The 12,391-nt window shown below is 38.5% G+C and overlaps 1 protein-coding gene across 3 annotated transcripts in view; it reads right to left on the bottom strand.

Moving 5' to 3' along the window:
* The window catches only part of CTDSPL (CTD small phosphatase like), a 117,615-nt gene that overhangs the window by 88,594 nt on the left and 16,630 nt on the right, over positions 1 to 12,391 (bottom strand). Inside the window, exon 1 of one of the 3 annotated variants that reach the window (XM_081072276.1) lies at positions 2,100 to 2,400. The exons of the other annotated variants lie outside the window; for them this stretch is intronic. Coding sequence (XP_080928402.1) covers positions 2,100 to 2,142 — 43 coding nt within the window. The 5' untranslated portion in view covers positions 2,143 to 2,400. Of the gene's footprint in view, positions 1 to 2,099; positions 2,401 to 12,391 lie in introns of those variants that run through there. 3 annotated transcript variants of the gene reach the window in all.

Below are 12,391 nucleotides of genomic sequence, written 5' to 3'. Positions count from 1 at the left end.
CAGGGAGTGTTTCTTCAAATGCTGATACTCACGTCCCACCCTGGACCTACTGCATCAGGGTTTTCCCCTACTGGGCTTAGAAGTCTGGGTTTTTAGAAATCTCCCCAGGTAATTCTGATGTATTCTAAACACGAGTAACCATTACTTTGGGTCTCTGGGGTTTCATGTCCAGGCATCGGAGAAAAAGGTGTATTTTAAAAGCAACTATTCAACAAGTAGCATTCAGGCTGGAGAATCAGGGTTCTAGTATCAGTTCTACTAATAATGTGCTGGTTGTCTTTGGGGACGTTCCTTGGCCTCTCTGAATCTTAGGCTCCCCATCCGTAGATCAGGGGACCAGGTTCCCCCCAGCTCTGACTCCTGTGTGTGCTTCCCACCCCAGTGTACCTGAGCATACTCACCAGACCGCCATGGTTACTTAACTGAGCTGGTGAGGTCCTAAAAGGAGTGGTCAGATGGGGACCTGCAAGGGCCACGATCAGACGGTCTGGGCTTGGGCAGGGCACAGGGCGCTGACACCGGGGAGAATCTAGACTGGGGTGATCACCCTGATAGCACAGCGCTCATAGTGGGGCGACAGAGCCCAGCTGTGCGAGTGTGGGGGAAGGGAGTTGGGAGGGAAATAAAGCAGGTCTAAGTGAAGGGAAAGGTTAGGAAACATGGGTGGGAAGGGAAGACAGTTCCAGGTTACAGAAGCCCTTCAATGCCCGGGAGAGGATGTAGTTTCTGATGGAAACTAAAAAGAGAAGTGACAATGAACAGTGGTGTTTTGGGAAGATAACTGGCCTAATGCAGGATAGGAAGAGCGAGAGGGGGTTGGGGTAGGCCTGGGGGCTCAGTTAGGGAGACGTTTATGACCCAGAGGACAAGCTTCCTCCAGAGGTGACGTGGCCTTGACCTGGATCTGTGGCAGTGGGAACAGAAGGGAAAGACCGTGTCAGCGGGAAAGGCTCCAGGGCCCTGGGATCGTGGGTAGTTTTTATGGCTTTCAGTTTACTTGTTTTTGCCTTTTGCTTATCTGTAGTTTCTGTTCTCTCTGTAGTGAGCAGATATTGCTTTGTGATAAGAAAAAGAAACATACAGTTCACCATTTCCTTTGGGAAACCAGCAAACAAATCTCCACCCCATTGGCAGCTCAGCCCTTCCTCTCACTAATCTGGTTCTCTTAGGAATCCTCTTTCTCATACTTTTTGCCAACTCATCTGCACCCCACCACCCTTTGCCCCTTTGCTAAGAGGCTTCTGCAGAGCATTCCTTCTCCTTTTCTGGACCATTCCTCCCTCCTGCCAGCCTCCTGTAGTGCAAACCTGGCTTTGCTCCTCTGCCTCAGGAGGAGACTTCTCCTGAAGCCCGGGGTCCCGGCCTTAGGAGAGCAGGTCAGGCAGCAACCTGCCATCACACAGGGGCCAGACCAGGGCTCCACCAGCTCTCTCCATTAGGCATTCTCTAAGGAGTTAGCTTCTTTCCTATCCTTGAAGCCAGTCTCTTAGTATTTCAAAGGCTTCCTCTCCAAAAGAATTCTTGTCATTATCCTGGGAAATGTTGCCATCCCTGAGGAAGAGAACTGCACCTCCCAGCCTTCCAATCCTCTGATGATCCCAACTTCTTTGATCATTTCTGTCCCCCACAGCCACTTCGCACACCTTTGTGTCCCCAGAACTCCTAGAACGTATCAAACTCCGAGACCCTCCTTTGACCATGAACATCTGTCTTCTGACTTCTTGGATGTCCATATTCCAACAGAATATCCAGTCACTGGTTCTCTTTTGAATTCACTTTCCTGCCAAGCACCCTGGATTCTAAGGCCAATTATATAAATTGCCTTCATCAGTATCCTGAATTCTCTCATCCTCTGAGACTCTGCTAAGCCTGCTGTGCTACCCTCTAACATGGTACCAACAGTGCCTTCCCCCTAGAGAAAAACTGCCCAGCCAGACCACGGGGCTCCTTACAGAAGTTTCAGTAAGGCCCCCAGCTCAGCTCAGCTGTCCATACCCCATTGGATCCTAACCCTACTGTCAAGTCAATGGCGATCCTTACCGTTTTCCTCAAGCCCCTTATCTACTCGCATTTTCCCCACTCTTGGCAAATGGTCTTACCTCCAATTTCACTAACAAATTGGCAGCCGTGAGTTATGAACATTCTTATTTTCCCTTCTCTTTCTTCGGCTGTGAACTTCTACATATCTCCAACCATCTTTTCCTCCTTTCTGGAAAGAAATGTTGTCCTGCCTCTTTAAGGCTCATTTCCATGTCTGAGTCCAGGGCCTCCTGTCTTTCTGAAGGATTGACTCAGTTGATTATTTCTTCTTTCCTGTAGTTTTAAGCTCTCCTTCTCCATCAGGCAAGAAAGATGCTTTGCCAATCCCTTCCCATAACACCCTCTCATCTTCTTGCTATTGCCAAGCTCTTTAGAAAGTTTTGCTATTTTTGTAGAAGTGATGCATGTTCATGCAAACATTTAAACAATGCAGACGAGCAAAAAGAAAATCACAATTACCCAATATCCTACCACTGATAGATAACTGCTGTTGGAAATCTGGTGACCATGCTTACAAATTTTCTATGTACACATTCACATATAGAAATATGAATTTAATACAGAAGAGGCTCCATTGTACGGGCTCTTCTGTGACTTGCTTTTTTTTGTAACCACTATCCCCGTAGCACTTTTCTATGCCAATATTCTATGTTTTGTAACTATAGAAAGCATTCTAGTGAATCTAAATAACATAATTACTTCCCTGTTCCCTGTTAATTTGTTTACAGTTTTTTTGTTTGTTTCTTTGCTGCTTTCAATAATGATGTGTTGAATATTTTTGCTTTGGTGAAATTATTTATGGCAAATTCCTTAAAAGGGGTTGGTCAATAAAATATACTTACTTTTTTATGTTTGATAGAAACTGCGAAACAGTGTTTCAGAAAGTCTGTACTAATTTAAATTATCAATGGTTGTCATTTTCCTAAACCCTTAAGAACCCTGAGATTTGTTAATGTTTAAAAATTTTACCTAATATCAGGAATAAAAAAGAGGGCAGCATTACAAATTCTATAGCCATTAAAAAGATAAGAGGATATTTTGAACAATTTTCAGCCAGTGTTTTGAAATTGCAGAGGAAATAGACAAATTCCTAGGAAAAAGAAACTTGCTAAAACTTTTATGAGAAGAGAATATCTGAATAGTCCTGCCTCTTAAAAAAAGTAAATCTATATTTAAAAACCTTCTTACAGAAAAAATCCAGGTCTCAAAGGGCTTTGCCAATGTATTCTACAAAATATTTGAGGAAGAAGTAACACTAAACCAACACAAATTCTTCCAGAGAATAAAATTCTCCAATTTCTTTTTTGAGGGCAGCATAACCTTTACACCAAAACCTCACAAGGACATTTAAAGAGAAGAAAATCACAGGCCAGTCTGTTGTAGACATGATGATAAAGTTATAGGCATCGTGAATACTACAGTGGTTTGTTGCCAGGTACCTGTACAACTGAGAAAAATGCTAAATTTTACTTAGAGGTCAATAAAAATGAAGATGGAATATCTTTTCCTAACCAAGTTGACAGACTCCCTGAATTCATGGACCACTGGGGGATCTGTGGTCTCCAGGTTAAAAATTACTGCACTAAGGAAACAGTGCTACAGGCAGCTTAGGCCACTGGGGCACCAGCACTCGGGTCCTAATGGAAATCCCACCAGCTCCCAGTCTTCCCGAGGGCCTCTGTGCTGGGCAGGCCACAAGTCTTCAAACACTTTTTCAGTTGATTTCTTTTGATTTAGCATTTCACACATTTCTCTGTTCTCCTTCCAATATCATTTCACTTTGCTTAATATAAAAGACTTGACTAAACATTCCGGTTCCTTTATTCCCAAAATAAATTCCCACGATAACAGGGTAGAATTGTCAAATCAAGCAAACCATTCCTTTGATGACACCCAAGCTATTTGACTACATATTTGTAAATGGAACGTTTTAAACCAACATGGACTTTTGGGGCCAGCCTTCTCCATAAAGCCAGCTTGGCTAGACCAAGCACTCATGACACCCTTTGGAAGGTCACCTGAGAGAAACATAATAGGACCGGGGTGTGACCTGACTCCAGTCAGCATCCTGGCACAGCCTGAGCTAGCACTGAGGTCTGCTTAAATCCCCTTTGGAAAGCTCAATGACCATGTTTTTTTGGACATCTTCCTGAACACTTTCTTCAGGGGAAAAGAACCAAATAAATTTATAACTGCATTTTTACCACTTCTTTCTATGTAAAAATGGTAAAACGAGTATTTTAAAAAATTTATCTTAATACTCAAGTCCAGGGTTAACATTTTAAATTATGAAATATTTAAACATGCAGAGAAGTACAGAGAATAAATATAACAAACGACTGACTATATATTGGGCTACCCAGCTATTCAGATCGAGCATATCTGAACATTTTGCAGTATCTGTCTCAGGAAAATAGTTCATAAAGACAAAACATTAAAGATGCAACTGAAGCTACATGTGTACCCTTCCCCGATCCCACCCCCTTTCCTCCCTCTCTAAAAATAATCACTATGATGAATTTGGGTTATTCATCATTCCCAAAGATGTTTTTGTCATTTTACAATATATACAGACATACACTATATAGAAACTATTTTTGTATATTTTCAGACTTTACATGTATGGTATTACATTGTATGTGTTAGTATGGAACTTGCTTTTTTTGTTCAACATGACATTTAAAAAACTTTAGCCATATTAATAGATGTGGCTCTAGTTTCCTCTTTTTCATTGCTATATATGGTGTAATTATTTGAACACGCCTCAATTTGTTTATCCAGGATTCTGTTTTTCTTTTTTCTTTTTTTTGGGGGGGGGGGATTCTGTTTTTCTAAGATCTATTTTAGCTAGATCTCAGTCCAGCTCCTCGAATGAGCGGATACCTAAAGACTATCAAATAGGCCTGTAAGAATTGGTTTCTTTTTATTTTTAGTAGTTCCTAGAAAATGAGCACCAAGTCTAAGGGAGAACAAGTACTGTTATGCTTAGGCTTCTGAGTGCAATCATCAGCAGAGCATATTTTACTAGAATAGTTAAGCATTACCGCCTCCCCCCACCCCCCATGACGCCCCTGGGCTGTGAAATAGCCAAATCTGATTCTTTGGCTAGGCCAGAGAATCTACAAGCCACTAAAATCTTTTGAGAAACTCCTTTCTGTGTAAAGTAGTTTAAGTGAATTTGTGGTTTGCCACTAATAACTATGACCAATACAATGGGATTCAAGCATCTTTAAGAGACTTCTTAACAGCCATTCCTTCTAAAGACGTTTTAAAACTCTTCTTTTATCTAGTTATATATCTAGACATATCGTGTAAGTGATAATAGAAACCTATCCCTTCTTCCAGAATTTTAGAGATAAAAGCGATTAGATTTTTGACCTTTACTATAAACTTTAACTTCTCTCACTTTTACTAGTGAATACAGAAGAGGATTAGAGTTAATAACAAGATTCGAGGAAACATAATTTGTTGCATAAATAACAGAACATGAATTGTAAGAAATGTGGCCTATCCACTTGGGTAAGCCGTACGATTTATCCTGTTAAATATGTTGCTTCTGGCAGAAGTATAAAGTAGCATCTTTTGGAAAAATATGGTTGCTGTCTTTCAAGATGTGAATCTCAAAGGGCTTATGATTTTCTCCAAATATTTCCTAAGTTTCCTTTTAATGGAGTCAGACAGACAAGGTTTAACGCTCGGTTCTACTATTTGGTAGGTATATGTCTACATATTATATAAGCAAGTTACTTAATCTGAGACTCGGTGTCTATGGATGTAAAATGGGGATTATAATATCTATAACATAAGGTTGTTGGATGATGAAATAAGATACGCATGTAAAGTGCATGGCATAGTCACAAAATAAATGGTGGCTTCCATGGAACTCTGCATACCCTCTTCTTTTGTAAAACATTTTTTTCTGTTTTTTAATTATAGTTGACATTCAATATTATCTTACTCGTGTATTAGTTTCAGGTGTACAGCGTAGTGATTAGACATTTATATAATTTATGAAGTTATCCCCCCGAAAAGTCTAGTACCCACCTGGCACTATACATAATTATTACCGCATTATTGACTATATTCCTTATACTGTATTATACATCCCTGTGACTATTTTGTAACTACCAATTTGTACTTTTTAATCCTTTCACCTTTTTCACCCAGCCCCCCAACCCTCTCCCATTTGGTAACCATCAGTTTGTTCTCTGTATCTATGAGTCCATTTCTGTTTTTTGTTGTTGTTGTTGTTGTTGTTATTTTGTTCTTTAGATTCCACATATAAGTGAGATCATATGGTATTTGTCTCTCTCTGCCTGACTTATTTCACTTGGCATAATTTCCTATAGGTTTATCCATATTTTTCCAAATGGTAAGATTTCATTGGTTCTTTATGGCTGAATAACCCACTGTATATAAATTGTGCATTTTCTTTATCTAGTCATCCACTGATCGACATTTAGGTTGCTTAAATACAGAGAGTGCCAGAGAAAATGTATACACATTTTAAGAAAGGAAAAAAACTTATTAAAATTGTAATACTCAACACATACTGATAACAAAAGATGAATACAAGTCATGTATATGCGTGACTTGTATACATTTCTTGGCACCCTTGGTATCTTGGCTATTGTAAATAGTAGTGCAGTGAACATAGGGGTATATGTATCTTTTCTAATTAATGTTTTTTTATTTCTTTGGTTAAATACCCAGAAGTAGAATTGCTGGGTCATAAGGTCATTCTATTTTTAATTTTTTGAGGAACCTCCATACTGTTTTCCATAGTGGCTGCAACAGTCTGCAATCCCACCAGCAGGGCATGAAGGTTCCCTTTTCTCCACATCCTCGCCAACACTTGTTATTTGTTGATTTACTGATGATAGACATTCTGACAGGTGTGAGATGGTATCTCATTGTGGTTTTAATTTGCATTTCTCTGATGTTTACAGTGATGTTGAACATCTTTTCTTAGGTCTATTGGCCATCTGTATGTCTTCTCTGGAGAAATGTCCACTCAGATCCTCTGCCCATTTTAAAAATTAGATTGTTTGTTTTTTTTTGTGTTGTGTGAGTTCTTTATAAATTTTGGATATTAAGCCCCTATCAGATATATCACTGGCGAATATCTTCTCCCATTCAATAGGCTGTCTTTTCTCTGTGTTAATGGTTTCCTTCACTGTGCAAAACCTTTTTAGTCTGATGTAGTCCCATTTATTCTTTCGTTTTCCTTTCTCAAGGAGATATAGCAGAAAAAATATTACTAAGGGCAGTGTCAGATATTTACTGCCTATGTTTTCTACTAGTTTTATGGTTTTGGGTCTTACATTTAAGTTTGTAAACCATTTTGAGTTTATTCTTGTGTATGGCATAAGAAGGTGGTCCAGTTTGATTTTTTTTGTATTTATCTGTCCAGTTTTCCCAACACTGTTTATTGAACAGACTGTCTTTACCCCATTGTATATTCTTGCCTCCTCTGTCATAGATTAATTGACTGTATAGGTATGGGTTTATTTCTGGGCTTTCTGTTCTATTCCATTCATCTATGTACCTGTTTTTATGCCAGTACCATGCTGTTTTGATTACTACGACCTTACAGTATGGTTTGATACCAGGTATTGTGGTACCTCCAACTTTGTTCTTCTTTCACAAGACTGCTGTGGCTATCTGGGGTCTTTTATGGTTCCATATAAATTTGACGATTATTTGTTTATGTTCTGTGAAAAATGCCACTGGTATTTTGATAGAGATGTCACTGAATCTATAGACTGCTTTGGGTAGTATAGACATTTCAATGATGTTAATTCTTCCTATCCATGAGCATGGTATGTACTTTTATTTATTTGCACTTTTCTCAGTATCTTATAAGTAGAGGTCTTTTACCTCGTTGGTTAAATTTATTCCTAGTTATTTTAATTTTTTGACGTAATTGTAAATGGGATTGTTTTCTTACTTTCTCCCTCTGATATTTTATTATTGGTATATACAAATGCAACTGATTTCTGAATATTCATTTTGTATCCTGCTAATTTACTGAATTCATTTATCAATTCTAATAGTTTTTTGGTGGAATTGTTTTTGGTGCATACCGTCTTCTTAAAGGACTACACTTGAACACCTCAAATACATGGCCAGGTCTCATTCACTTGTGCATCCTAAGCACCTGGTACAGATGAACAGCACATAGTGGGTGCTCAGTAAATGTTTACTGCATAAGTGAATCAGAGATAATATTAAGAAGAACATGTTTTTTAAATAGTTATGTATTTTGATATGTACTATATAATATATATTATTTAGTCCTCAGAATTAACCTATGAGGTATTTACTACTATGAAATCAAGGCTCAGAGAGATTAAGTAACTTGTTAAAGTTCACACAACTCATAAGTGATAGAGCTGGAATTCAAACCCAAGCCTATGCCCTTGAATATTATGCTCTATTTACTGCATCCAGCTCAGGCAGTGCAGGAGGGTGTCGAGAGAAGGTGGCACTTGAGCTGGATGACTAAGAATCTATCAGGCACATAAGGGAAAAGGCATCCCAGGAAGAGGAATCAGTACATGCACAGTGGAGTGAGAAAGCACAGCATGTTTGGGCTCAGCAAGTGGTTCGTTACAGCGTAGAAGGGGATCCCTGGACAGGAGGCTGTAAAGGTTGTCTAGGATCAGTCTGTGAAGGGCTACAGGCTGTGAAACATCATGTTTTTACCTTGGGGCCAACAGGGGACCATAGAGAAACAGCCCTAAGCAGGCAGCAGCATGATCAGAGCTGTGCTTTAGAAATGTACATCCAGCAGCCTCATGGAAGAAGAACTGGGATGAGAGCCCAGGCAGGAGGAAAGAGCATAGTTAGAAAACAGTGTTAGCCATTTGCCCTGTCTTTCCCATCTCTGAGACTCTGATCATCACTACACTAGTTTCTAAAGGATGTCTTAACATTAGTGGCCAACAGAACTGTGCTTTCTAGACAAATGGGGTTACACTTCCTGGATGAGAAAAGTTTCACCTGGTTTATTTAACTGGTGGAGAAAGAACTCAAGCTACCCAGTGACTGAGCCCAGCTCTTCCCTACAGTTTCAGGTAGAAGCACTTCCTTTTTCCCTGCAGACACTTATGGACGGCCTGGAAGGTAGCCCCGACCCTCCAGAGCCCAGGCCCTCTCTGCAGAGCTGAGGCTTCAGCACATTTATTTCTGTTCTAGTGATATTCTATTCCTTTGTTCTCTTAGCCTCCATCAAGATAGTCACTGTTTTTATAATATTGTATAACTATGGGAGACTGTATTTTAAACCCAAATGCCTATTCATCTTATCTTGTATTTTTGTATTAGCTTTCTGCAGAAGGCTACTCAAGATTAGAAGAAATTCTCAGCCCCAATTTTGAACCTGAAAAAAGACATACTGTAAAAAATCTGTTTGGGTGAGTTCCTAAAGAAAAGAGTGGAGAAAGTCACAGGTTTTACCTTTCAGAGCCTCCCCCATTGCAAAATGCAGAGTAAGTCTGCCCTGCCAGATTATAAAATGTCTTGATCTTTCTTCTGCTTAAATCATGACCAAAAATTTACTTCTGAGGGAGGACTGGTACTGTATTAAGCTTACCACTGCTGCACACGAAGGAGGCTGATCAAAATTTAAGGAGAGTGTAGAATCCAGAAATAGATCCACACATATGTAGTCAACTGATTTTTAATAAAGGTTCAAAGGCAATAAATGACATGGAAATAACTGGGCATCCATATGCAAACCTCAATTTCTGCTCTTTAAAGCACATCTTAACATCTCAGATCCATCAGGGTAGCTACTGTCAAAGGCGAGAATGTAGAGAAACTAGAACCGCTGTGTACTTGGTGAGAATGTAAAATGGTGCAGCTGCTGTGGAACACAGCATGGCTTGAGGAACAGTATGGCCGTTCCTCAAAAAAATGAAACACAGAGTTACCAAATGATGCAGCAACCCCTCTCCTGGCTGTACACCCAAAAGAAATGAAAGCAGGGACTCAAACACATATTTCTACACGAATGCTCACAGCATTATTCACAATGGCTAAGACATGGAAGCAATGCAAGTGTCCACTAAGGGATGAACAAATACACAAAATGTGGTGTATTTTATATACCACATATATAAAAATATACACAATATGGACAATATACTGGAGGTGCCAAAAAAAATGTATACATATGACTTGTATTCACCTTTTATATCAGTATATATTGACTATTACAATTTTAATAGTTTTTTCCCTTCTTAAAATGTGTATACATATTTTTGGCACCCTCTGTATATGTATCATGTATCATACACACATACATGCATACATACAATATAATGTAATATTATTCTATACAATGTAATATTGTATGGAATCATTAGAGAGAATAAAAAGACAAACCACAGACTGGAAGAAAATACTTGCAAAGCACATATTCAACAAAGTACTTTTATCCAGAATACATAAAGAACCTTCACACTCAATAATAAGAAATGAAACAATCCAATTTTTAAAAAAATGGGCAACAATTTGAAGAGACACTTCACCAAAGAATTTAAATGGCATACAAACTCACAAAAAGAATCTCAACACTACCAGTTGTTAGGTAAATACAAACTAAAACCATAACAAAATACCACTAGATACTCACGCGAATAAAATAAAAAATTGTCAACGCCAAATATTGACAAGAATGCAGAGCAACTGGAACTGTCATACATTGCTCGTGGAAATGCAAAATGGTACCGCCACTTTGGAACGTGGTTTGGCAGATTTTATGAACGTACGTGTACAAACTAGTACATCCATGAAGTTGAAAACTACTCAGCAACAGCAACAAGCTGCCGATACATGCAACCACCTTGATGAACTTCAAAAACATTACACTAAGTGAAAGAACCCAAACTCAAAAGGATCATACATTCTGCATGATTCCATTCATATAACATTCTGGAAAAGGCAGAAAGCAATAGGGAAAAGACCAGATCGGCCATCACTGGGTGCTGAGTGTGGAGGAAGGACAACTGCAAAGGAGCACCGGGAATATTTTAGGAGTGACAGAAACATTCTGCCTTGATTGTGGAGGTGGTTACACAGCTGCATGAGTCTGTCAAAACTCCCAGAACTTTGTAACCTTGGATGACACCAAAAAAAGGATGATTTTTATTATATGCAAATCTACCTGAATAAAAAAAATTTAAACTTAAAAAAAGGTTCAAGGAGAGAAGCACACCCTATGGCATCAGGGTATGTGCAGTCGAGTAGAAAAGTCAATGCTCACCAGCGAGTGCTTATATTTCCGACAAGAATTAAGAGCTACTCAAATTGTACCCTTGCTTGATGACTCTATGAAATGTATTTGTTCTAACTGAAACAAAAATGAGTCTGTTGAAAAAAAAAAAAATGAGTCTGTTGAGCCGTTTCCTCAAAAAGGGAAAGAAAATGTGGCTCTGATTGAAGTCTATGGCTTGAAGTCAGTGGTTTCTGACTTGAACATAAGTGAGCCAAATACTTAGAACCAATTTATGATGTGCTAAGTATGAAAGCTAAATCTTGATCAGAACGCAGAGGGAGACATTATGTACAATGTAAAGTACAGTATGAATTCTTATTGGAATACTGGCTCCTCTCTGGTACTAAAAGGCTACATTGATTCAAGCCATGTTGACAAGATGATGCAGCTTGTTCTTTAGGATAGCCTGAAATATTGAAATCGCAGGTTAAATACTGATTTTGAAAGGTAAGAATAGTATCAGTCATCAAATATTTGTTAACCCACTTCTCTTCAGTTTTTAAAGCACTTCAAGTACCAAGATTTTAAAACATTTTGGCAAAGAGCCTTAACACAAATTATAATTACAAAGAACCTTTCAGATTTTAACTTGAAGCAGCTACTCAGAATCAAAATGTGCTGTTACTTAGGTGGTTACATAAGCCTTAGCACCTATAAAGACCACTGTTTATTAGGTCCTGGTTTCAGAAAACTATGCCACTAGTGTTTTCAGTCTTGATTCCAAATACAAAAATGTCCACATCCCAACCCAGTGCTACATGCAGTTCCTAAGCCTTTGCTCCATTATGTGATGTTATTTCAAAGCCCTAAAGGCAAATATTTGCTTAATTTTATTTTAAACAAAGCACTAAATATGCATTTTCATTTTTAAAAAAGGAAAATGTATGTTAAAACATTAAAGGAAATAAAACTATTTAAGGAAAGTAGATTTTTAAAAGAAAGATAGGTCATTAAAAATACTTAACTTTAAATGTCTGATAAATCAAGATTTAAGATTGGGAAAATAAGTTCCAAGGTATATACTATACCTTCAACATTACCCAAGAGAATCCTTACAATGACTTTTTT

The sequence above is a fragment of the Rhinolophus hipposideros genome (genome assembly GCF_964194185.1).
Source record: "Rhinolophus hipposideros genome assembly, chromosome: 14".
NCBI lineage: Eukaryota > Metazoa > Chordata > Mammalia > Chiroptera > Rhinolophidae > Rhinolophus > Rhinolophus hipposideros.
The sequence above is the reverse complement of the archived record's forward strand: the minus strand, read 5'-3'. Positions and strand labels throughout refer to the sequence as shown.